Here is a 24,027-nt window from a genome sequence, read left to right as displayed (position 1 = left end):
CCTAATAATGTTAATGTAACAAGACAAAAAGGAGATAGAACTAGAACCAAATGATAAACTTATCTTTAAACCATACGTTAGCCTACTCGACGTGGGCCGTGAGCCTTCGATTTTTTTATGATAAAATGTGAAATCGTTTTACAGCAAACGTTTATCAGATGGAAAAATTAAGAAAAGACCTGTGAAATGGGAAAAAAAGTTTAAGGTCTGTTTTTTTATTAATTAAATAACGATATTTCAGAATTTGAAATTGGTGCTTAACGGAAATCATGACTACACAACAGTCAGAGTGCGTTGATTAAGTGTTTCTTTTAAGCTAGTTTTCTAGCAAAACCGAACACCTATCTGTCTTTTATTCCTGAAAAGGCAAGCTGGAGATCCTAGGATAGATGGGTAGATCCTACTTAAATTTTTTTATTTCTTTTTTCTTCAACGAAATGACAACGAGATGGCGTTCGGTTACGGACTTGGCCACCTGAAAACTGCATTTAAAATCAAAATTTCTTATTAAATACTAATTTTAGGTATAGGAACAAATAATTAACCAACGATAAATTTTGTTATTCAGACAATTGCGTAATTAAAATATTTTTATTGCCGGTATATACAATACAAATTGTCAACGAGAGCTGCCTATAGGTTAGAGTACTGGCTCACTATATCTGTATTTTATTTCCCAAAAAGTCAAAGTAAAATGGCGCCCGACGATCAAATATCTGATCAAGAAAAGGTAAATTGTTTGTTACTTTTATTCGGTTTGATAACAATTTTAATAGTGTAAGATGATTTCTAAAATTGTGGGTATGACTGAACGTCACGTATTCATTTGTTTACCATAATACTACCGTAAAAGTGTGTTATTCAAAGTGTTCGTTTGACAAGTGGGAGGGGTCTTACCGGTGTTTCGCAATTCAGCTTTGCATTTTTATTTAATACTTTTGTCATAAATTTTGACTTAATCCACTTTTTGTCTGTTATTTGCTTCAGGTTCGAATTGCTTCGGATTTCATACGCCATGCCCCTCCTGGAGAATTCAATGAAGTGTTTACAGGTTAGAGTAATAGAAACGACTATCTGTTGATTTGTACTCGAAATCTCATTTGTTTTCAGATGTGCGTGTCCTCTTGAATAATGACACTCTCCTCAAAGAAGGAGTTGCAGGTGCCTTTGCCTTGTATAATAAAGATCAGCTCACTCCTGTCAAACTTCCAAACTCTAGTATTCCTTCTCTGGTTACTGAGCACAATGATATAGGGGGTGGAAGGTTTTTTGATCCTCGTTCAAAACAGTCTTTTAAGTATGACCATTTGAGAAAGGAGGCTTCTGATCTTCAGGTATATAGTAATATTATTTATTTTTGTTGAAAAAAAAACAATAATAAAGTTTATCCTTTGATTTTCAGGCATGGGAATCTGATTCTGCTGTTGAGTCATGGAGGGATGCATTAGAATCCCAATTTACTGAGTACACAGCCAACCATTACAAGCATGGTGTCTGTGCTGTTTTTGGTCAAAGTAGAAATGACAGTATATCGCTTGTAGCATGCATTGAGGATCATCAGTTTCAACCCAAAAACTATTGGTGTGTTGCAAATGTTGCTCATTGTTATATCATTCATTTATCATTGAGATTTGTGTAGGAACGGCCGTTGGAGGTCTCAGTGGTGTGCAACTTTAACTGGTGGCACTGGAGAGCTTCAAGGAACTTTAAGGGTTCAGGTACTCATAAATGTTTATTCCATGCATAACCTACATTTTGATATTTAATAAATTTGTTTTTTTAGGTCCACTATTATGAGGATGGTAATGTCCAGCTTGTGTGTTCAAAGAATGTTAAACACTCACTCACATGCTCAGTAAGTACACAGTACTGTATATGCATTAATGGAACTTACGTAATTATTATTATGGTTGTAGAGTGAGGTTGAAACTGCAAAGGAAATGGTTCGGTTGATTGAAGAATCCGAATCTGAATATCAACTGGCGATTAATGAAAATTATCAAACAATGTCCGACACTACCTTTAAAGCGTTGCGCCGTCAATTACCAATCACGCGAAGCAAAGTAGACTGGGAAAAGATCATTTCGTACAAAATTGGAAAAGAAATCAACAAGACCCAATAACAATAAGTTCAATCAGTAATTACTTACTTATTAGCCCTTCTTTTTCTTCCAGTTTCTTTATACTTGTTGGAAAGTAGATTCCGACCTACTGCCAACTGCTGGCCGATTGGTTCAATGTTGTTTACGGTGGTTCTAATAAGTTACTACGATACATCTCTTCCGTTTATTTACATATCCTATTTTTGTTTTTCTTTTCTTTTCCCAGTTCTCTTCGTGGTTTTGTTGTGTCGAGTGTTGGATGATTTGATCAAGGTTGTTTTTAGATTAGCGTAAAATTATCCTGATCAAGTTATTTCGCGTCATCGGTACGCTGCCTTTGTGCGCGCATTGCTGATGCGATGCGCCCTTTATTATTATCAAATTAATATTAAATCGTCGTCCATTGAAAATTTTGCATCCGATTTAATTTCTTTTATTATCAGTGGATTGATTGGCTTTGGTTACTAGGTAAAAGTAATCAAATCAGTATGACTGATATCTAGGTGTTTTGGTTTTCACTACTGAATTTGTTCCTCATCTTTTGCTCCTTTTCGTATCTTTATATCCTGTATGAATGCCTATTGCCTATAAAGAAAGATGTAGTGATTCCATAAGCCTCATTTTGTGTTATGGGCCGTTGGACTTACAAAGTGGAAATACAGCCGTGTTGGATTTGTTGAAAATATTTCATACTCTTTAGTTTACTCATTTATTGGCAATAGTTTCATTGATGTTGAATCTTTAAAATTTCTTTTTTCTCTCAGGCACTGCATAAGTCAAGCTTAATCAAGATCAATCAAGATTTATAAATTCACGGTTGGACTGCTAAGTCGTTGAGCTCACCAAAAAATATAGAATAAAAAAAAAGCAATAGTGAAGTCCTACATCGTTTGTTATTGCTTCTATATGTTCGGCTTATAGAAAGTCGAGCATGAAACCTTAAAAGTACCATAGCAATAATAACGTACAAAATTACAAAGGGTGCATACATAACCAAATATCCATGGAGTTCAGTCAAGTTATTGCAGTCTACTACTTTTGGATGCTACGAGACATACCGGTAGTGAACGTCTATAACCGCTAGCTTCGCACAATGAAGCGAGTCCTAGAATTCACTCAGAGTCTTCCAGTGCCTAAGGTGACTTTCACGCAATGGGGAAATCGCTCGTCGGGTAAGTTATTTGTTAAAAATGGCTTTATTATATTGCGTCGTTAAATAGTTATTTTTAAAATAGTGTTTTTTTTTTCGATGGCTATACAAAATATTATTTTTATTAGCACAAGGAAAACTGCTTTCGAAATATAAAACTACTGTGAAGTAACGTAGTTACGTTCGATAACTTCTGTTATGCGCATGCTTCATTAATTAAATTATTATAGCAAAATTGATTACTGGTTTCTAGATTGAACTAACCGTTTTCCTGCAGAAAGTAGTAACAACAGAGCATTTTGAATGTATGTATAACATAAAATGTTAATAAAATTCGGTTTTATAATTATTAGGTCTTTTAAATTTAAAGTTATGATATTTATTACAGTAAAGTAAATACACTGTAACTTCAAATACCGAGTCAATGAGTCATAGACCCCTGGTTTCGCAACTAAGGTTATTTCCGCTTTGTTATTTGGAAAATCCTAGTGAGCGCCAGGCGGAGAAAAATTTCAGAAATCTAGGTTTTAGAGCAGAAGTTTGTATGGTCATAACATTATCTCGTTTAAAATTGAAAAAATTAATTCAAAGGAGTCATCTAGTCCATCAACGGACAACGGTAGTTAGTATAAGAATATACCCCACACACCCACGAGAGGCGCTCTTTCATCGATCATTTTATTTTACACCTTTCCCCCACACAAAAGTTTCCCCAAAAAACAAGGGGTGGGATGTGGAAATTAAGCATAGTGGAGCAACAGGGGTTTTGGGGAGTTGGGACTGTGTGACAGTGTGCCTGACAAAAGGAAATATGCCGACAATCTCCGGCGGCAAGGATATGCATATTTCTCATAGATGGCGTTTGCCGTACAGTACGCATGGCGTTCATCATTTGTTTGCAGATGGCGTCCATGACGTCATTGCTGTTTCATTTTGCTAGCGCCCCCTCCCTTAGGCCCGCTTGTTGGAACATCCATTTTCTGCTGGGTGTGCCCTCGACGCGAGTTTGATTAGAAACTCTGTGTCGCTATTTTATAGTTCAGATTCAGTTATTTATCAAGTTCCTTAAACATTTTGTGTGTCTTTTGATTGTAAGTATATTTTGCTTTCGTTGATACAGTAGTCTAACGATCAAAATCTAACAAAGCTGGAAAAGGAATTCCGTTTCCCAACCGCTGTTCAGTGATGGCATTTCGACAAGACTCCACTGGAAATTTAATAACATTTCCAACAAAACATGATTTAAACTAATCAAAACAGACGTTTTAGTTCAGTTATTGATTTTCTTGTACTAGCCGGCTAAGATTTTACAAGTTATTGACGCAAATCATCTGACAGAAAACTTTGTTTGGTCATGTAGAATTCAGGGCAGGAATGGCTGCCATCCGAAAGAAACTTGTCATCGTCGGTGATGGTGCTTGTGGTAAAACCTGCCTGTTGATCGTCTTCAGCAAGGATCAGTTCCCTGAAGTGTATGTCCCAACTGTATTTGAAAACTATGTGGCAGATATTGAAGTTGATGGCAAACAGGTAATGTTCATAATGTTATTAAAGTGTCTACTTCAAGTTGCAATATCGTTATTAAGAAATAGATGACACAACGTTACAACAGTATCATCAATGTTTCATAGATGTTAATGTTGTTTAAGAATATTGTATTTGAGATTTCACATAAAACTGTCAATTAGAAATTTACCAAGTTCTTGTGGTAAACCACATACCTATTGGATAGTTTGACCCACCTAGTTTTTGCTCGATTGCCTTGTGTTGTGCAATAATTTCATTACTTTTGATTTCTTTTTTGAATCGTTTAGGTTGAGTTAGCATTGTGGGACACTGCTGGTCAAGAAGATTATGATCGATTGCGTCCTCTGTCGTACCCGGATACGGATGTAATCTTGATGTGTTTCTCTGTCGATTCTCCAGATTCGCTAGAGAACATTCCTGAGAAATGGACACCCGAAGTAAAGCACTTTTGCCCTAACGTCCCAATAATTCTTGTCGGGAATAAAAAAGATCTTCGAAATGATCCCGCCACTATTAAAGGTCGGTTTGCAGTGCCAATTTTTATGACGATTTTAATTATCAATGGAATTGTTTATGCATGTTTATTACAGAATTAGCCAAAATGAAGCAAGAGCCAGTCAAGCCAGAAGAGGGCCGAGCTATGGCAGAAAAAATTAGCGCATTTGCCTACCTTGAATGCTCGGCCAAGAGTAAGGAAGGTGTCCGTGAAGTCTTCGAAACCGCTACGCGAGCTGCCCTTCAGGTACGTTAAACGTCGTCCATTCTTTGTGGTCACAGTGGGAACCAAACACTTTTAGAAAATCAATTAAAATGTGTTGTTTGTATATATTTAGGTTAAGAAGAAGAAGAAGCCCAAGTGTACCATTTTGTGAAAGGTTGGAATCGGGAGAGGATATGAAAACATTTGCATTGGCCTTTTTTTCTTCTATGTGAAACTACCAACCATCGGACGACCTTTTTCAGACGATTTATTCCTTTTGTGTTCGTCTCTTCGATTATTACTACAGCAACAAATTTTCTTCTCCCAATTTCTCGTATATTTCTGGTAAATACAGTTGTTTCAAATCCCGAGTTGTTGTCGACAATACGAAACATGTCGCATGGTGTTGCAACTCCTTTATACACCTATGCTTTGGACTTGAGTTACTCTTTTCAAACCTTTTCATTTTTGTGAAATCATAACGATTTTGTTCGCAAAGTTGGTTTGATTAACCATTAAATTTGTTTGCTTCATGTTTAGAACAAAGCTTGTAGTAAAAAACCGAAATCTATTGTAGCTAGTACCTTTATTTGAAACTCGAAACGAAGCTTGTAGTGAGACCAATGTTACTGGAAAATCTTTATATTTCATACTGGTATTCGCACAAGATTAAGGGCAAGTACAGAAGTACAATTTCATCATAATTACGGATTACCGGTTGACTTTTTATCGCCGTACCGGAACACGTTGTTGTATTACATATTGAAAACGAGACGCTGTACAAAATATACAGCATAAATGAACTTTAGTCAACACTAAGCAACACTCGTCACTTGGTCCTAGACCATGGTAACAGTGAGAAGGCCGGTCGGTATATGTTTAGAGTTTTCCGTCGTTAACTTGGTTCTGCTGTTTTTATTAGTTACACCTGCTTTGTATCCAGAACGCGTATGAGTCGGCTGCATGATCTGTTCGATGGGACAATGTTGGTTGTCGTTGTCAATCAGTGGACAAGTTGTATGGAACTTTGAACGGATGAGCTCCTCTTGTCGCTGGCGTCTTTCTCGAGCCTTTTCTACGTGTTGCCTACGTTCTTCTTTGCTCCAGTAGCGTCCCAACTTCAATTCAGAAAGTGTGTCATCGTCAGTGGTTGTTCCGGCTCGTTCTTCAGAGATCTGATGAGCTCGGTCGCGCAGCAACCTGTCCCGAGTTGGACGTCGTGTTATGTATCGAGTGCCATCCGCCCGTTTCTTCATTCGCCATTCCGTGTTCGACTCGAGATATTTGCGCTCGTGATTTTGCAACTGTTCGGAAGTGAATACTTCGTTTGGCTTTCTGCTGTAACGTTCCTGGCTGTGTTGTGACAATAAAAGTTTGCCAAACGACCCAGTCTGAACGGCATCTTCCTCAATTGTGGACATCAATTGAACGTTACGTTTGCCAGCCATTTGCGCTTGCTGCTTTTGAAGTAATTGCTGCTGAAATAGTTGCTGTTGCAACCATATTGTTTGCTGCAGGTTCTCTGCATTAGTGTACATTGTCCGTGTTGCTGGTAGCATGGTGACGTAGTTGCAGTTTCTTTCCATCATGTCATTTCGAGTTGGGCGATTGTTGTCGCTGTCCTTGGGTCGGTTGAGAAGCTTTCTTTTGCCAACCTCTCCAAGTTGAGGAGGATGTCGTTTGGTTCTTTGTGGCTCAGTTGTGTGGTTGTTGTGGAGGCAAGGGCGACAACTTTCGCAGGGTAAACCTGTGCACGTCTCAGAGTCGAAATAGGACTGAGGACCACAGTCAGCTGTTTTATTGGTGGGAACCAGAGAGCCCGATACAGGATCTAGGCGATCACCCGACACCGAGATGGAAAGTGAGAGCGTTGACTGCATCCATCCTGAATTATTCGTCTGCTCAGCGACGCTAGGCTTTTCACAACATACGCAATGCTCATTTTGAATGGCAGCTCGCCCAGGTGGCAAAGGCTGCGATAAATGAGCACTTCGCCAAGATTCCCCAGTTCCAGTGTTGTACGCACTGGACGTATCACGATCTTCGCCTGTGCAAAAATGGTTCTGTCTCTGACGATCGCGACTAACCGATTTCTTCATCGCTTCTTCGTTGCTGATTCTTTTCTGGCCAACAGTCGCCAGTTTCTTTTCTTTTCTTCCGCTGGAATCTCCACTGCTTGAACTGAATTTAGTGGAGGTCGTGCCTTTCCAGTCGGCATTCTTTTTGGGTTCGTATAAACCGCCGGGTGGCTGTGATGGAGAAACAGCTGTCGCTTGCCGTATCCATTGCTCGACATCGTTGGCCTTTTCAACTCGATCAGAACGTGGCATTCCGCCGCGCTTGCTGTAGTGATTCTTGTACAGGGACTGGATACTTGTTTTGACTAGAGTAGTTTCCGTGCACAGAGAAGCATCTTTATTTCCAGATTTATTCTCTGCTCCGCCACGAAATGCACGAGGGCTTGAAGAATGGCTCGTGGATGGTTTGGTATTGATTGGTTCAAATGAGACTTCGTACGGAATCGAGTAGACAGGCTCTTGATCCAAGCATTCCGAAATCGTTTCATAAATGTGATCCGAGTCGTCTTTTTCGTTTTCCTCTTTCCTGGTCGAATGGGCCGGTGGTCGGGAATAGCGAGCGGAAGTAGTCGCACATTCCAATTCCATCGATTTCATTTTTTTGTTTACCACGTTCAACCTTTTATCGGTGACCAAATCAGTGGTCGTCCGATTTCCACACGATTCCGTTGCCTTGTAAGCGCATGCTTGCGTTTCTTCTGTTGATTGACTGAGTGTGGATTCGTTACTCATCCGTGACCTGTTCGTCAATAAACAAATTTTTCACACATTTTTCGAAACAAATATTTGATGTAGTATATTACCTCATAGTTCTTTCGTTAGAACATTCATTAGGGTCCTGATCACTATAGCTACGCGGAAGAGAACTTGTTCCAAATCCACTGTCCTGGCGCCATTCACCTTCATGGCCATGGTTTTCCTTCATGTATAAGGCCTAATATATTTATCATACAAATGTTAGTTGAGAATACTAATTAGAAAGAAGCATTGTAGTACTTGAAGTTGTTCATTGTCATTTTCTCCTTTTTCTGTTCTCCTCTTGCTTCCATCTTCCATTCTCTCTACTTCCAAATTGACTTGAACATCTTCGTCCGTTTCCGCATCTTCTTGGAATTCTTCTTCAAGCTCAGGAAAGGGGAATGCCACGGACAGCACGTCCAAAGGATCGGCCTTTAAATTTTAAAAATGTTTGAATTTTATCAAATGTCGAAATAATTATTTTTATTTGAATAACTTTTTTCGAAATAAAACAGCGGAAAAATCGAATCAAATCAAAATAACTAGATTTACTTGATTGTGTGGTCGTGATACAAGCAGCGTTATTTCAGGTCCGGTGGCAGCAGCAAACAAAGTCTCGGCTTGGTATCGATTTTGAACGTCTATGCCATTTATCTGAAATGTAAAGTTTCTTTAGTTTTCTTTCTTTCCTTGTGAATTGAAGAATAGGTATGTAGCTAGTTTGTGTGTTTGAAAGTACAATAGATTTAAATTTTGTTTCAAGAAAAAAAAAACGTCTTTTTAGAAACCTGCAAAAGGATATCGCCTTGAAAGAGCCTTCCATCGGCGGCCGCAAGGCTACCTTCGGCAACGGCTTGGATGTAGACTTCTTTATCTTGGCCCTCCAAGTCGTTTTCATCAATGCATGCTTCGTCTTCTTCGAATTCAGCAGTTTTCTCACTGGTATCGAATTGTGGCTTTGATCTTGGGGGTTTTTCATCGGCTAAATCGATTCTTTCCGTTGCTGCCGTCAGCTTGCCGTCCTCGTTGTAATTCGATCGAGACACTGACAAACCGTCGCATAGCGTCAATCCCAGTTTGTCCGTAGAATTGACCCGTTTCAACTTGATTTCCTACAAAAAAGAATAAAACGTTAAGTAGATTTATTTCATTTTATTTTATTTTACTCAATGATGTCGATGACGGATAATAAAAAATTGTCAACACAATAATTAAGTGATGTACGCCTTGACTAAGCCAACATTTGCTTTTGGTTGCTTTTAACTAGACGTCCTATTCGAAAAATCATCTCCTAACTCATGACCAAATTCTTTCGGCTTTAAATGCCGGTCTAGTATAGTAGTATTGAATAATATTACTTACGGTATAATATTTTAAAACTGCGAAAAAATTCTTTTAGGTAACCAGCACACATTTTACTACTTGCAAGGAAACATTTGAATTATCCAAGAATATTAAATTGTTTGTCGACTGTCGTAATTAAAACATCCTCTGTGTCCTCTGTCTAAATTACCGTAAATTACGGTGAAACTTAGATTCAGACTTTGTCTAAACTGGCGAAGAACATAATTAGCAAGTGAATTAGAGTGGATACTCGGCACAAAACAATTTAATGGGTCGTGTGGCCGATAAGTTTATCGGCAGCTGCAGCCTTCTGTCGCTTGTACGGCATCCTATTAAGTTTCTCATGTTAACAAGCCAAACGGACGAGCCCATCGTGAGTCATTGCATAAGTTACCAGCAAACAATAGCGCTCGAGAAATGTAAAAAGCTATAGTGCTAGCCAAAAAAAAGGGGGGCGGTGGAAATCGTTCTTGATATAAAAATACACATTTTGCCGTCTTCAAAAAAACCTTATTGAACGTCGACGTGTTTTAAAGAAAAGGTTCTCGGAGCAGGCCTAAGAAGAGAAGTGTAAACAATAAAGGGGACAGAGAAAATATATAAAGAATGGGATGCTTAGGGTGGCTCAATGTGGGTCCATGGAGGGGGGCACGTGGCCTACAGTAAACAACTGCTGCATTGAGACTCGGTCTACTCGGTGCAAGCCGAGGGTGAAGCACATATTGGGAAATGTGCTAGTTAGTCTTTTACCCGTTTTATTTGCTCTGCACGGTTTCCTGTGTTTGGATTCGACGGGTGGTAAAGCAAGCAACCGAGCGCCAGCGCTCAACTTGGGCCAGGGGTTTAAAAGCAGATGAGAAACTCGGGGAGCGAAGGGGAAAAAAAAACTCAAAGTCGGCTGGTTGTTAAAGCGACTGACCCATGTAAAAACCTCATAGCAACGCGCCCTACCAATAGGCCTGCAACTGCGGTCATACAGCACGCTTCATTCTATTACTGTACACACCTTTGAGTTTTTCCGGTCGAAAAAAAAAGAACAAAAATTTAATAAAAACACGGATTCGATGAATAATCTAAAAAACAATTTTTCCAGTCAATTTTTCCGCCCGTAGTTTGTTGGTCACGAAAATCTAATCATTTCATCCAACGGATACATAATAAATAAATATATATTATCTCATACATTTCTGGTGTTATCTGAAGCTAAAATAACAATCTAGCTGCTGCATCATTTCCAAATTTTCATAAGAACTTCACGTTTCGTTTTGGAATTTTCTCTTTGGAACTATAAAAAGGCACTACGTGGGGTCTCTTGTGGTTTGCATCCATTCGACTACCATAAATAGTGTGCGGGTGTCGTAAGGTAAGCAACCGTATGTTCTCTGATGCAGACAGTTAGCATTACAACGCATAAAACTCGTCCATGGGTTGGGTAGAGGACAAATAACAAAATTGAATGGGGAGGAAATTTTCAATCATTCAAACATGCGCATTGCGGGAAGTACGACAGTTACTTTGGTTCCGCATTTTTTCCCAATTTCTATTTCACTACATCTCTTGTTCAACAGACTTTGCAATTTTGATGTGAAGAGCTCTTATAAACAACGAGCGTGCTTCTCTATGTTATGATCACATAGAAATTTTAATATGATACTGCGGTGAAAAGAGCACAGCACGGTACGCGGAATAATAATTAAAAGATTCTACTCAATAAAGTTCCTAGTTATAAAAAAACCATTATTACTAGCAGATGGTGAAGCAGCTGACAGCGGAATTTTAAATGACGAATAATGCTGGGAGTAAATGAAGTTGAAACTACATGAAGTTATTTTAGCCGAAATACCTCGTATTCCATTTCTTGGTCTTCGTCAATTCCATCTTCAGCTTCGCCAAGGGCTTCCTGGTGATAGAAATCAATAGCGCTCCAAACGGGTAGATCCACCCCGGCCCAGTCCGTCTGAACTTGGACGTTGCTTCTGTTGCTATTATAAGATTCGTTTTCATGTAGGCAGCAAGTCCGTTGGGTGATGCATGTCGGAGAAGAAGAAGATGAAACAGCGTTTTCCTTTTTCAAAGGTTTCTCCTGATTCTATACATGATTTCATTTGTGCAAAAATGCATTTATTTATTTTTCTAAACATATTTTTTTTTAATAAATAAAACTGAACTATAAATTATAATTTAAAAAAAGACCAGTAAAATATTTCGAAAAATGATTGAAAAATAACTAGAACGTATTTTTGTAATGCTTTAAAAACTATTTGGATTATTTTTTGAGTTATTCAATTCAAATTTCTCAATTAAAAGACATTCCGTATTTTACATTTACCCCGTAGATAACAGATAACCCAACTACAAGATCGTCAGATCGGTATGGGTATAACATCTAAAGAATAGACCGCGTTTGTGTGTTTGTAATACATTTGAACTTTTTTTTTTTAAATTTGTCATCGTGTGGCACGAACACCCAATGGCGTTCTAAAATTCTCGGCCAGCTATTTGACAGAACACATCCATCAGTTTCTTAACCGGATGCGGCTGATAGAGCTGATGGTATGTTGAATCTTTGACTTCACGCTTGTATATCTGGGGCTCGCAGTTGGGAGCTTCTTGAACCTTGGCTCCGAGCGACTTATTGTCTCTCTAACGCCCAACTTCAAAGAGTTTTACGCTCTCACACACATGATGAACTAGGAAAATTATCGTTATCGTCATGAGACGAACCTTAACCGACGACAGTTCTGATGGTGAAGGTTTGACAGGGGCCCGCCGAAGCATCTGCACCAAAATGGGTTCCGACGCCGATTGAAACACGCCAATCGCCTCTTCATGCGACGACTTAGACACGTCTACTCCATTGACCTATGATAAAAAAACAATTAGAAAATTCGGTTAGTTGATATTCAATCTCTTTCTCACTCGTTTTCACTGGATTCAATTGCCATGGAACAAAAGACGTGACAATCGACGATAATTAAACCGAATTTCGTCAGATCAAATTAAAAAATCTCCCGTTATCTACTTCTAAACTGTAATTAGCGTAGCCTTGCAGGGGGTCAATAACCTGTTCGGTTGATTTGCTTCTTCTTTTTTTTTGTTTGAAATTTTATCTCGTACGAGTCGGGAGTTAAACCGTGAAGTCAGAAGCAAATGGTTAAACTGCGCAAGCTAGAGAGCCGACCAATGCAACAAAAACGTCTAGCCATCAGTTATCCCATCCTACATTTCCAACACATCGTCTCGCCTGCACGATTCGCTTTCGGATTTTCTATGCCAGGAAGTGAAGCAGCTGTTTCGGTTAAAGTACTATTAATGTAGGACCATCGTGAATGGCCCTCGTGCGGTGAGTCACAAATGTGTGTATAGACTGACGTAATTTTGGTTTTCATATTTTTTCATATTTCATGCACATGTGCTGCACAAAAAAAAAAAAAAAAACAAAAACAGAAGAAGAGAAGCTCCAGTATAGGAAATGTGTGTTATACACATCTAACATATTTAGATTGGAAAATTTCGAAACCAAAGAGTGGCGGGGGCATTTTACGAAACCTTTGAAACGTGCCATAGAGCAAATATCTGGGGGCAAACTATATAGAGAAAATTCTCTTTTGAAAGCTTGCTGTTGGCGATGAATCGATGATTAAATCGCTGAGAGCGCACAACAAGCCCTATCAAACGGGGCCAAACAACTTAAATATATAAGTACCGGAAACAGTTAAACAACAAGTACGGCTTCAACTAGAAAAGAGAACGATGGAAAACGTCGTGACCGAAACATCAAAGTCTAACCATGAAGTTGATGTCATCACATGACTAAGAGATTTGTCTTAATGCTTTTATATTTTCAGGTGTAAATCTAAATTTTTTTTTTTTTTTAAATATGAAGAAGTATTATTTGAATTTTGGTAACAGACGAGTCTCACATTTTATCGAAACGGGGCTGAAGTTGTGTTTAGAAAAGTTTCTTTAAGTATTGTTGACTTTTGAAAACCCATTAGAGCAAATATCTGAAATTCACTGAATTCACTTTGAATAAATAATCGTCTGTTACGAAATGACATGCGCTCTCTCCTATAGAGCTACATTTCACAGTGTATGGCCAATTCATAACTGTAGACACAGAATTGCCTACTATATTCCCCCATCAAGTCAACGGCGTATTTAATCACTAACGACACTACATGCATTATTTATTTAAGGATTCAAGGGAACGATAACGAAATTCAACTTTTGAGCATTATGAGAGACGTGGGTCTGACAGAAATACGTTTACTGTTTCATGCAAATCCGCTTGCGGGGCTATTTTCACAACTCTTTTTTGGAATCTGACATTCTCTCACGATATTCCTACAATTTTATGGGGTTGTTTAGAATGTTTTCGTATTTTGTTGTTTCTGTTCTTGGCTAGCTCCGAAACGCATTAATGTACAAACTATGGATCAATTCAGAGCAGACTTGTATATGCGAAACAAAAATTGGCTGTATATTTTGATGGTTTTAAACCGAGCCTTCCCAGAAAGAATTTTACCTGGAAATCCCCAACGAAAAGCGCGTCGTTCAAGGCAATATACAATAAAAATTCCCTTTTTCAACTTAATGGTTCGCATGAGAAACGCACGGTCTACATGGCTTGGCATATCATATAGGGTAAAACAACGAATTCCGGACAGCATCTTGGATACGCGAATGCCGGACGAAAAAGCCGACTTTTTCAATTTATAATTATAAATAAACGACGAAATTATATAAAAAACTAATGAATGAACTTTAAAATATGGCGAGGAATACACAATTGAGCCAAAGGGCATGTAGAAATACGCCCAATTAATCAAAAAATCATGAATTGAAGTTTCAGAATTTTTTTGTACGGCCTCTAATTTCGTCTGTGTGTTATCACCTAGTGAAAACTTTTTCCTCGTAAGGAATTTCTAAGGTAATAACGAAAACAATCCCTTAACTAATTATATCAAATGATAGAGAATTGAAAGCTCTACAATATTATATAAGGTTGCATCGTTATTTTTAAGAATTTCCCCAAATATCAGTGAAAATAGAAAACCTGGCCGAAATGCGAATGTCGGACAGCTGACGCGAATTCCGGACAGAAAATTTCGAAAATAATTGACTTTCTTTGTTTTCACATGTCTGTACATCAATCGACGCAGAATTGAGAGACGCATCGATTGGTGTACAATGTTTACATCTTTTGTTGCGTATTTTTTTAATTATTTCAAAAACAAGATTCGATTGACAGAGGATCGAATCTGGATCGATCCAAAAACGTTGTCATCATTATTTTGCTTTTTTCATTCCACTTTTTACCAGTATATGTAAAAGGAATATAATTTTAGTCACTTTTGTGAAAAAAAAAGAAAAAAAAAACGAGCGATAAGTTTGTTAACGACTGGCATACCTAAAAATGTTGTATCTTATGTCCGGATTTTTGTTTTTTCGTAAAATAGTTCAATTTTACGATTTTTTAATTAATTGGTGTGCATGTAACCCTAATTAGAGCTATTTTATCAAAAAAGCGTTTTAACACCGTAAAAAACCTAAATTTTTAAATCCATTTTTATCTCCCATAACGGCCCATGATGCGAATTCCGGACAGATGGCGTCTGTCTGCTAATGACTAGATCTTTGTAGAGTTCTTATTATGTTGTATGGTGGCTTTGTGGATGAATGCAAGCACACGAATTCACTGGTGCGCTGTTCAAGTCTCATAACAAACAAATTTCTTAAATACTCTCAAAAACATCCGGAACAACTTCTTGATTTAAATCTTTTTTCTTTAGATTTACTTATCAACTACTGTTAAAATTAGCTAGGTACAGTGGGCGACTGTAACCGATGTCGACTTTGCGACGCATACATCCATGAGAGCTGCTTTCCAAGAGCAATTCTTTTGTCAACATTTGGCATTTCAAGTTACTGCTGCCCATACTGTACTGAAATGACTATTGCGTACGTCTCATATATTTTTTTTTTCTTATTCGGTATTTAAACTAATTTTTTTAATTGTATTTAAAGTAATAGGGACAATCTTGAAGCTGCTCGTCTAGTTTTCTAAATTGCTCGTTTTCTAATAAAAAGTCAGATTATCTAAAATAAATTATTCTTTTTCAAATAAATATTAGCCGTCGTTAATTCATGACATTCATTAAAAGTTGTTCGCAGAAAAAGATAGCGTTTGTTATTATTCCATTAAAGGTTTTTCTTTACCTCAAAAATATTTTCCAAACACTGGGACCGAACTTCAACACTTGCCAATTTCTAATTCGTATTACTGGGTTCTACCAATGAGCCATTTAACCTTGTTAAAATTGTTGTGGAACGTTAATTGTACTGTTGTTTTCGTCTGCTGTCCGGAATTCGCATCAAGGGCTTAAAGGGGAAAGAAAAGTCATTAATTAGACGGAGTATATAACGCCATACCACTTTTATGCATCTAGACTAAAAGAGGACGTTATTCTTAATCTGTCAATACCCATTTTTCTTGAAAAAGATTAAATTTGAATTTTATTTTTATTATTCAAATTTTGGTAGTTTTCGGACATTCGCGTCATGTCTGACCGACTTTATATTCGAATTTCTCGAGAATCCCAACGAGGATTTCAATATGGTTTTTTGTTTTTGAATTATAGACTTCTTTACTTTAGTGAAATATAATTAACTAAAGTAAATATCGAAAAATAGTTTTTATGTTCTTAACTCGTTTTGAACCCAAGTCGAAAAGCTTGAGCAGACGAAAACAGTTTTTGACAGCTCAATGTTTTGATTTTTTAAATCAAAATATCTTAAAATACTTCCATTGCACTGTATAACATGTCTTGAGCAATTTTGTTACGAATTAAAAACTGCATCGATTGATATAATTAGTTTTTTAAAATATTTCCGTCCGGAATTCGAAAAAATGTCCGGGGCATTCGCGTTTTGTCCGGAAATTCGCATTTTGGGTTTACACACAAACGCCGTAAGTCGGATCGCTGTCCGGCATTCGCTGTTTTACCCTAACTTAAACTGTTAATTGTTCATTAAAGTTTCAATTTTTAAACTTTGTTGAAAACTTTGTGTGTGTGTGTTTTTTTTCGTCTAATTTAGTTATTGTTCAACTAGGAGCATTTGTTAACGGTAAATTAGAATAGCAGTTTCAAAACGCTGGGAAAGAAAATGATGTCCTTTATACAACGCCATAAAATAAATTGTGTGAAATCTTTAGTTATATGGGAGAGAAGGGGACTGAAGCTGCCAAATTTTAAAACATGTGATTTACAAGGCAATCTGAAGCGAAGGCAAACGCCACTTCGTCACAGCCTCACAGGGATATTTTAGCACAAACTCAGCGCAGTGTTGACTGTCTGTGTTTAAACAAGCCTGAAAGAATTGTGTGTCTGTTTGTTCTGAGTCAAACAACCTCCCCCTTTCCACCAATCAATGACTGCACATAGTGAGAACATCCACATTACCAAGGGCTGTTTGCAGACGTTATGTCTATGAGAGGCAAACGAAATGACAAATAAAACCAAAATTAATAGTTGGCTCTATGGCGCAATGGTTCTCTAGGTCACCTCATTGGAAAATTGGCATTCAGTCAAGTAGTCAACGCCTTAAACAAGGCAGCACCCTATCTTAACTTCCAAGAAATAGCGAATGGAATAGTTGTTTTTTTTTTAAATGTAAATCTCTCAGTGAAAATTTTAAGGGGAAATCAGCTGGGAGTTTTGCATATCAGTTAAAAGGAATACGCACTAAGTAAAAGTACCCATTTCCCTGTGAAAATACAATTAAATCTCAAATGGCAACCAGGATTTTACTTCTTTATCCACATGGATATGCAGGTATAAACATAAAATTATAAATGGATTTCAGTTCATTTTCTGAATAATCTTAATTGACATTAAGATTATTCAATGCCTTTCAATAAAAAATGATAATTGCTAGTTAGATCTGCGCTGGAGATCAACCATTTGGCAGTTGATAGAATTGAAACGGGGAAGTATTACCTTAGAATTATTAAACCCGATATCCCTCTATAATCCATTCTAATCTTATACTGGCACTCTTGTGTTTTTGCAGGATTCTCACCGACACAGTTGGTGTTTGTTTGATCTTATCCTTGTGCCGTCGCTGTTGTAGCCGTTAGTAAACTTTCAAACGCCATCATTTCGGTTCGCTGAAAGTACATCTTATACTATTTCATTTTTATCTCTTTTTTCCCTAAAAGAGGACCCTATCGAATCCGCGCATGAAAACTTGAGATTGTTCCAATCTGAAAACTGAAACGAGACCTACGAAAGTGCTTTGGCGCATAGCAACTTGGCAAGACACATCCCTAAATGGGCAACACCGTGAAGCGTCTTGAAAGAAAGACAGACAACAAAGAATAAAACTCGTCACGAAACCTTTGAATCATGTAGGATTGGAGGTGTACCAGCCGAAAAATTATTCGGAGAATTTCCATGTTTTCAGATTTTTTTTGCCCCCTACTATAAGATGGGGAGGTGCTGTATATGGCAATCTGATATCTTAAACATATACTTAGATTCGTAATTACTAATTTTACCCGAACTGTCCCGCCCCGATTACACAACACAATTCGCCTCATCTCTCTCGGCATTTGCCACAGGAGGAAAATTTGAACTTTTTTCAAAAGTACAATTTGTGTCTTGGCTCCCAAATATCGCGCTGATGTGTTTAGAAGGAAACTTTAGAAAGTCAAAAAATGTGTACGTCACGTCGACTCGTCTTTTGTAACTCCACCTTTACAATAGGTTTCGAATGGCACTTCGTGACAAGAAGTGACTAAGATTGCAATTCTGAAATCACACCCAAAGTCACGTATCGAGTACGGATAAGTGGCGGGGAACATTTTCCCTTTGGTCTTGTTTTTCTTCGGTTACCGCTGAGTGAGAAGTTGAGAACCCCCCAGGTTAGACTATTGAAGGAAAACACCACACAATGATCAAAAGTGCCACACACAATATTCTCAATTGCGCAGCTGCTAGATCAAAGAAAATGTGCCATTCAAAAACTGGTACCTGAAACGAAGAAGAAGAACATTCCCGAATCTTTTGGTCTACCCGCACTTGACAGTTACACTGGTATTATCAAGAAAACTAAAATTGTGTATGTTTAATCGCGAAAAACATTAACTTCCCCCCATCGGTATTTATGATTTTTATAGGTGTACAATCGCCACTTTTTCTCTGACTGTAACATTGTTTTCAATCTATGTTATGATCAATCATTTATGATTCACCACCCGTGATTAAAACCATGGGGTTGTTTTAGACGTCATCGACTCTCCAGTCGAGAAAAGTACCGGTAACTTTTGAAGAAGTGACTGGCGGTAAACGATACGGAGAGACGGCGTGACACACAAACACACATTTACTAGCAGCTCCCGATTAGTTTTCTCTTTGTTGGTGTAATGGTGTATGCGCTTTTTTGTTCGGTTCAGTTGCGATTTTCAGTGTGACACGTCTAAACGTCGACAAGGGAATTGCTGTCGATATTAAAAAATGGATGCCAGCAGAATCTGGCGAGTTGATTCCCGTCAAAAATTATGCGTTTGCCTGGAAATCAGCTGAAAAATATTTGGTCATTAAAGGGCGGTTGTTGAAAACACGCGAAGCTATTCTTGTTTCTTATGTACGGGGAAAAGATGAAGAAGGAGACGAAAGGAGAGAGGAATGAAAGAGGAGGAAAGAGGAGGAAAGAAGAGGAGGAAAAAAATGGAACTAGAGGGAAATGTGAAGAAAAAGGGGGAGAAACGCGGAGAAACGCGGAGAAGAAACATAAAAATCTCGGCGTAGTACGTAGTGTAGTAGTAGCCAAGGAAGGCTGCAACCAACTAGGAAATAAGAGGGGGGAAAGAAAACATTAGAAGCTCTCGTGCTGATGGCAATGCATGGGTCGCATGGTGAGGCCAAAACGAGAGTCTGTCGTGGTTGTAACGGCCAGACTTTTGGGCGTGAAGAAAAAAGAGAAAAAAGAGAAGCACGTTACAAGATTGGATTGAGAACGCTAGGCGAGAGAACGCCAACAAGGAAAAGTAGGAAAAGTGCTATGTATAGCCAATAGCCAGGATTGACTTATAGTCAGACTCTCTCTAAACTCGGAATTATATCGCACATTTCATTCTTCATTCTTCATTCAAGGGGATAAATTATGATGCAGACTTGCAGACGATTGGTGGCTTATTGCGTCGATTATCACGCCCGCGTGTTTCTGCCAACGTACGGCCGGGGCGCCCAAAAATAATGGCGAATGATTTAGAGAAAGAAAGGGCCGGCATATAAATAATTGAATCCGCCCATAGAAAAAGATGGGCCTGATGCGTAGCTTTTTTTTTCTCTTTTGCAGCTAAATAAGTCGGCGTTACTTGGAATCCAGCGCATTTCTGAACAAGAAATAGGAAACGCTAGGGGGGAAGGAAAGAGACGTCGAGAGAGAGACTAAGACTAAGACATGCTGTTTGTCAGAAGTGTTCACTGTTTGAGCTTCCAACCATGACGAACGGAAACCACACGGATATATCCTAATGCACGAGACTTTCAAACTACTACACGCATGAACCCATCATCAATAGACTGGCCACGAACAAAAAGGAAGGCAAAAAGTTTGGAAAAATACACACGCCAAGAACTTGTTCTTCTTGAAAACTTTTTTTTAACCCAATTGACTCCAAATGTCCAGGATATGTGGTACCACTACATGCCATTTGTGTTTGAAAACCTAGGCACGCTTCCGGCGTATTTTAGAATCGGCAAAGGCAATTGTATCATTGACGGATATTATTACAACTACAAAAAGTAACTTCGTCTATTTCCAAGTTGGGACATACCAAACAGGGCCAATAAAATGGAATACCAAAAATGACTGCAAAAACTTTTGAATCGATTAAAATAAAACAAGGTAAATGTATGCAGACATGTTTCCCAGTCGTACGTTTCAGTTCTACCATCGAGCCAAGGACCGTCGAAAGAACTTCCATAAAATTGTAGTATAATAGACGACGGAATTTTCCTTATTTGACGGATGAATAAGCTTTCTCTCCTAGCTAGTTTTACAATAAGGTGGTATATTCCATTCCGTTTCCCGCCCTCGAAGATATTTGAAAAGATATCGGTCACGATCCTTTTTTTTTTCTTTTTTCTTTTCAAATTGAATTGCACCCATGCTGGTGGCGCGGTGATCCTTTTTACGATTATTTTCAAGGAAAGGAAATTTAAGGGAAATAAATGGGCGAAATCAGCCCCAAATCACTTTGGCAAGCATCTGAAAGTTGGGAAGAAACCACATTTCGTGCACGACCATCGCCCATTTGAGTTTCAATTTTGAAAGTCGGCAGTGGAATAACAATAACCCCCCGGCCAAGAGTTACTTTTGAGAGCCCCCAATACTTCTTCTATTGACTCGGTTGCGGTTACCGAAAAATAAATTTTTCTTCCACTAAACTTTCGGTGTGGATAAATGAAATTTTCACCACTTTTTTTTTTTTTTATTAAAGAAAAAAAAATCCGATGTTTTGGTTATGGTATAGACCCTACCTACCCTGGAGAGCTGTCGGCAAAACCGGAAAAAAAGAATTGATTAAGTGCAAAATAATTCAAGACGAAACGTCGATGGACGGATAGCGTTATTTGGGCATGTACAAAAGATACGAAACAGGACATGCTGTGCTGTGCTGTGCTACGTTGGCTGTGCTGTGGTTTCAGGTAACCATCACAAGTGCCACAACTGCCACATTAGCATTTAAAGGACCTCCCACGATGGTTAGATTCCCTTGAAAGACTATATAATATATAAATAAATATGTGATTGAACCCATTTTCCCTTTCAAAACAGGCAACGATCTGACTGAGGGAGGGCTACAAAAGATTTCCAACCATTCGAGAACGTGTCCTTCGGGAGATTTTTTCTCTTTTATGAATAACTCACATTCTCTCATGGACGCAGACCAACACTCGTCTTATATCCAACACACATGGTATTTTTTTTGTTTTCCCAATGCTGATGTTTTTTTGGGGGGAAACATTCATTTCCCTCCCACTTTTAGGGCTCATTTGTTATTTTGATATTGCGGCTAAAATTCGAAGGAGATTTCCACGCGGGGAAATTATGCATGCACCTCTCTTGTGCAGACGTGTTCCATAAATCAAGTTAAATCAATAAAAAGAAGAGATTCCTTACTTGAAGAATAACAAAATCCATTGTGTGAATAAATTGGTAGAAATTTTAAAATTTCGATTCCTTCCAGATCCACTCCTGTCCAAATGGCTACGATTTCCAGTCGAGTGAGGACTTTGGCACAACCTATGTAATACAAAGAGTTCATAAAATCAAAATGACAAAAGTTTCATAATAATCGGACAAAGTGTTGTACATCAACGGACGTCCAGGAAAACTCGGTTGATAAGGAATAAGGCACATATTATCCAGTGAATTAGTGAGCCGTAAAAGAGACTTGACATTCCAACACCAAACAAGGTCTGAAAAAAAAGGTGACGGGCATATCCTCCGCCACATCTGCACACAGTCAACAAAAGGCTTGACCCCCTCTCTTCCGGTTTTATCAGCCAACAATTAGGCAGGAAGTCACTATATACTACGTCCCCTTAGATGATGTCTTCTACCAAAGAGAATAACAGGGAAAAAGAATTTGTATTTCTTTTTTTTTTTCTGGATAAAATATTTTGTTTTTTAAAAATCTATTGAAAATCTTGGTCATTTTTTTTGTTCTCCCTCCGAAAAGTCTTTTTGATTTTGATCTGTAAAAAAAAGAAAAACGAACTTTTTCATTTAAACTGTCGTGTCGGGTGGAAGGGGAAGGGTAAAAGAGAAAAGAGCTGCGCCAGGCGACTGGGTTTGAAGAGTTATGAAGATGAGAACCGCTCAGACTTTTCGGAGCCAGCTGAGAATGACGCCTGGCGGCTATACGAACGCCTTGACTGCCCTTATGAATGCTGTAGGTTGTGTTTTGTTTTTATCCTTTTCCAGAACTCTTATATATATGTGTATGCCCAGTTTTTTTTCTTTTTCGTTCAAGAGTTCTCTCTCTCTCTCTTTCAATACCGAGAAAAAATGACGGCAATTTTCTCCAGAGTCTGAGAGATTTATCATCCGATAGATATTGAAGGCGGTCGGGCGACTCTTATTCTCAGACAGGTGTACACACATCATTTATTTTATTTTACGAGTTGGCCTGGGCACAAGATGCACCACATTGCGTGTTGATCCCACCCGAGCTTGCCGCGTTTCTTTTGCCAATTTATCTGCTGGCTTAATCCAAAGGAAAAGCCGATTTTAATTGACGATTCCCTTCATTGCAAAAGCCGACGGGGTTTAGACACATGGACGCTCAACGTTGATCGATCACACAAAATTCTCATTTTGCTGCAGTTCAATCTAGCACGAATTCACCGCTTATAACTAACTAACTAGACTTTTGAAAATAAAAAAGAGACTTTACCAGTCGAAATGGCTAAATCCTCTGCACAGCTGGCCAATCGCCACACATTTAGACGCACACAATTTTGTTTATCCGTTATTTAATCAGTTATTGTTTTTCTCTATGCTGGCAACCAATCTTGGAACTGGGGGTTCTTAAATTCAGTTTAACACTCTGACTGGGTGTTTCCCATTGCCCGAAATGTACAACCGACTGGCACGACGGCAAAACCTCAACTGACTCTGCTGACTTCCCCCCCAACGAAAAAGCATGTCCGAGAAATATATACACCGTGGCGGCGGCAGGGTCGCTCAGCCTCGGGGCTTGAGAGCCCTCAGGCAGGCGCATAGCCGCACAGGATGGTTCACATTTTGAAACACCCTAAATAAATATCTGAAACTTTGCACCTCGGAAAAAGCCAAAAAGGCATGCAACTCCAATGCGCAAGAATTATTTTTATTTTTCCGTCGTTTGTTCATATTTTTGTTAAGTTTTGTTTTTCGATGGGGGGAGCGAATAAGGAAAACAGGATTTAAAAAAAAAGTGACGATTGCGTTATCTATTTGTAACCAGACCTATAATTGCTTAGTAATAAACAAAAATATCAGTTCTTTTTGGAAATGTGTGCGTCATCTGTGAACTTAAAAGCGTTGAGAAATCCCATGATGACTATTGTCACGGGGTTTGTGCTGTTGACTAAATAGCCAACTCTGGACATCTTTTGCCCCAATCCTTATTTGAAATTGGGGTTATCAGCAGCGACCAGATGGTTACGATTTTTATTTTATTTCCAAAAGGATATACACAAGGCATACACAATCAGGCAGGGGCCACACAAAATGCCAGTCTATAAGAATGAGGTAAGAATAAATAAAAAGAAGTTTTCCCACTCAACCCCCCCAGATCAGATCATCATCAGCTCTAACTCGTTTTTC

The 24,027-nt window shown here is 38.4% G+C and overlaps 3 protein-coding genes across 6 annotated transcripts; 2 read left to right on the top strand and 1 right to left on the bottom strand.

Annotated features, from left to right (window-relative positions):
• The first annotated feature begins 578 nt into the window (after positions 1-578).
• LOC124205073 (F-actin-capping protein subunit alpha-like) lies at positions 579-2,787 on the top strand. 4 transcript variants are annotated; one of them, XR_006879194.1, is made up of 9 exons: positions 579-730; positions 988-1,051; positions 1,111-1,334; positions 1,403-1,581; positions 1,640-1,718; positions 1,784-1,855; positions 1,917-2,138; positions 2,201-2,249; positions 2,329-2,787. XR_006879194.1 is itself a non-coding variant. In XM_046602389.1 (8 exons), the coding sequence occupies exons 1-7, from the start codon at positions 695-697 to the stop codon at positions 2,121-2,123; spliced, it is 861 nt and encodes a 286-aa protein (XP_046458345.1). In that variant the 5' UTR covers positions 579-694; the 3' UTR covers positions 2,124-2,138; positions 2,329-2,787. The 4 variants fall into 4 exon arrangements, 2 of the variants coding, with proteins under 2 accessions (XP_046458345.1, XP_046458344.1); XR_006879193.1 differs by having other exon boundaries at positions 1,917-2,249; XM_046602389.1 differs by lacking the exon at positions 2,201-2,249.
• A 1,264-nt stretch (positions 2,788-4,051) lies between these two features.
• Positions 4,052-5,850, top strand: LOC124205074 (ras-like GTP-binding protein Rho1). Its single transcript, XM_046602390.1, has 5 exons — positions 4,052-4,343; positions 4,613-4,782; positions 5,067-5,298; positions 5,370-5,521; positions 5,613-5,850. The coding sequence occupies exons 2-5, from the start codon at positions 4,627-4,629 to the stop codon at positions 5,649-5,651; spliced, it is 579 nt and encodes a 192-aa protein (XP_046458346.1). The 5' UTR covers positions 4,052-4,343; positions 4,613-4,626; the 3' UTR covers positions 5,652-5,850.
• On the bottom strand, positions 5,747-23,361 carry LOC124205071. Its single transcript, XM_046602385.1, has 9 exons — positions 23,114-23,361; positions 21,835-21,957; positions 12,364-12,501; positions 11,483-11,728; positions 9,084-9,407; positions 8,848-8,949; positions 8,554-8,727; positions 8,361-8,491; positions 5,747-8,296 (listed from the first exon to the last, which is right to left on the bottom strand). The coding sequence occupies exons 2-9, from the start codon at positions 21,853-21,855 to the stop codon at positions 6,319-6,321; spliced, it is 3,114 nt and encodes a 1,037-aa protein (XP_046458341.1). The 5' UTR covers positions 21,856-21,957; positions 23,114-23,361; the 3' UTR covers positions 5,747-6,318.
• Positions 23,362-24,027: the final 666 nt, after the last annotated feature.

The sequence above is a fragment of the Daphnia pulex genome, chromosome 10, assembly GCF_021134715.1.
Source record: "Daphnia pulex isolate KAP4 chromosome 10, ASM2113471v1".
Classification (NCBI taxonomy): domain Eukaryota; kingdom Metazoa; phylum Arthropoda; class Branchiopoda; order Diplostraca; family Daphniidae; genus Daphnia; species Daphnia pulex.
Note: the sequence above shows the minus strand (reverse complement) of the source record. Positions and strands in the feature narration are given on the sequence as shown.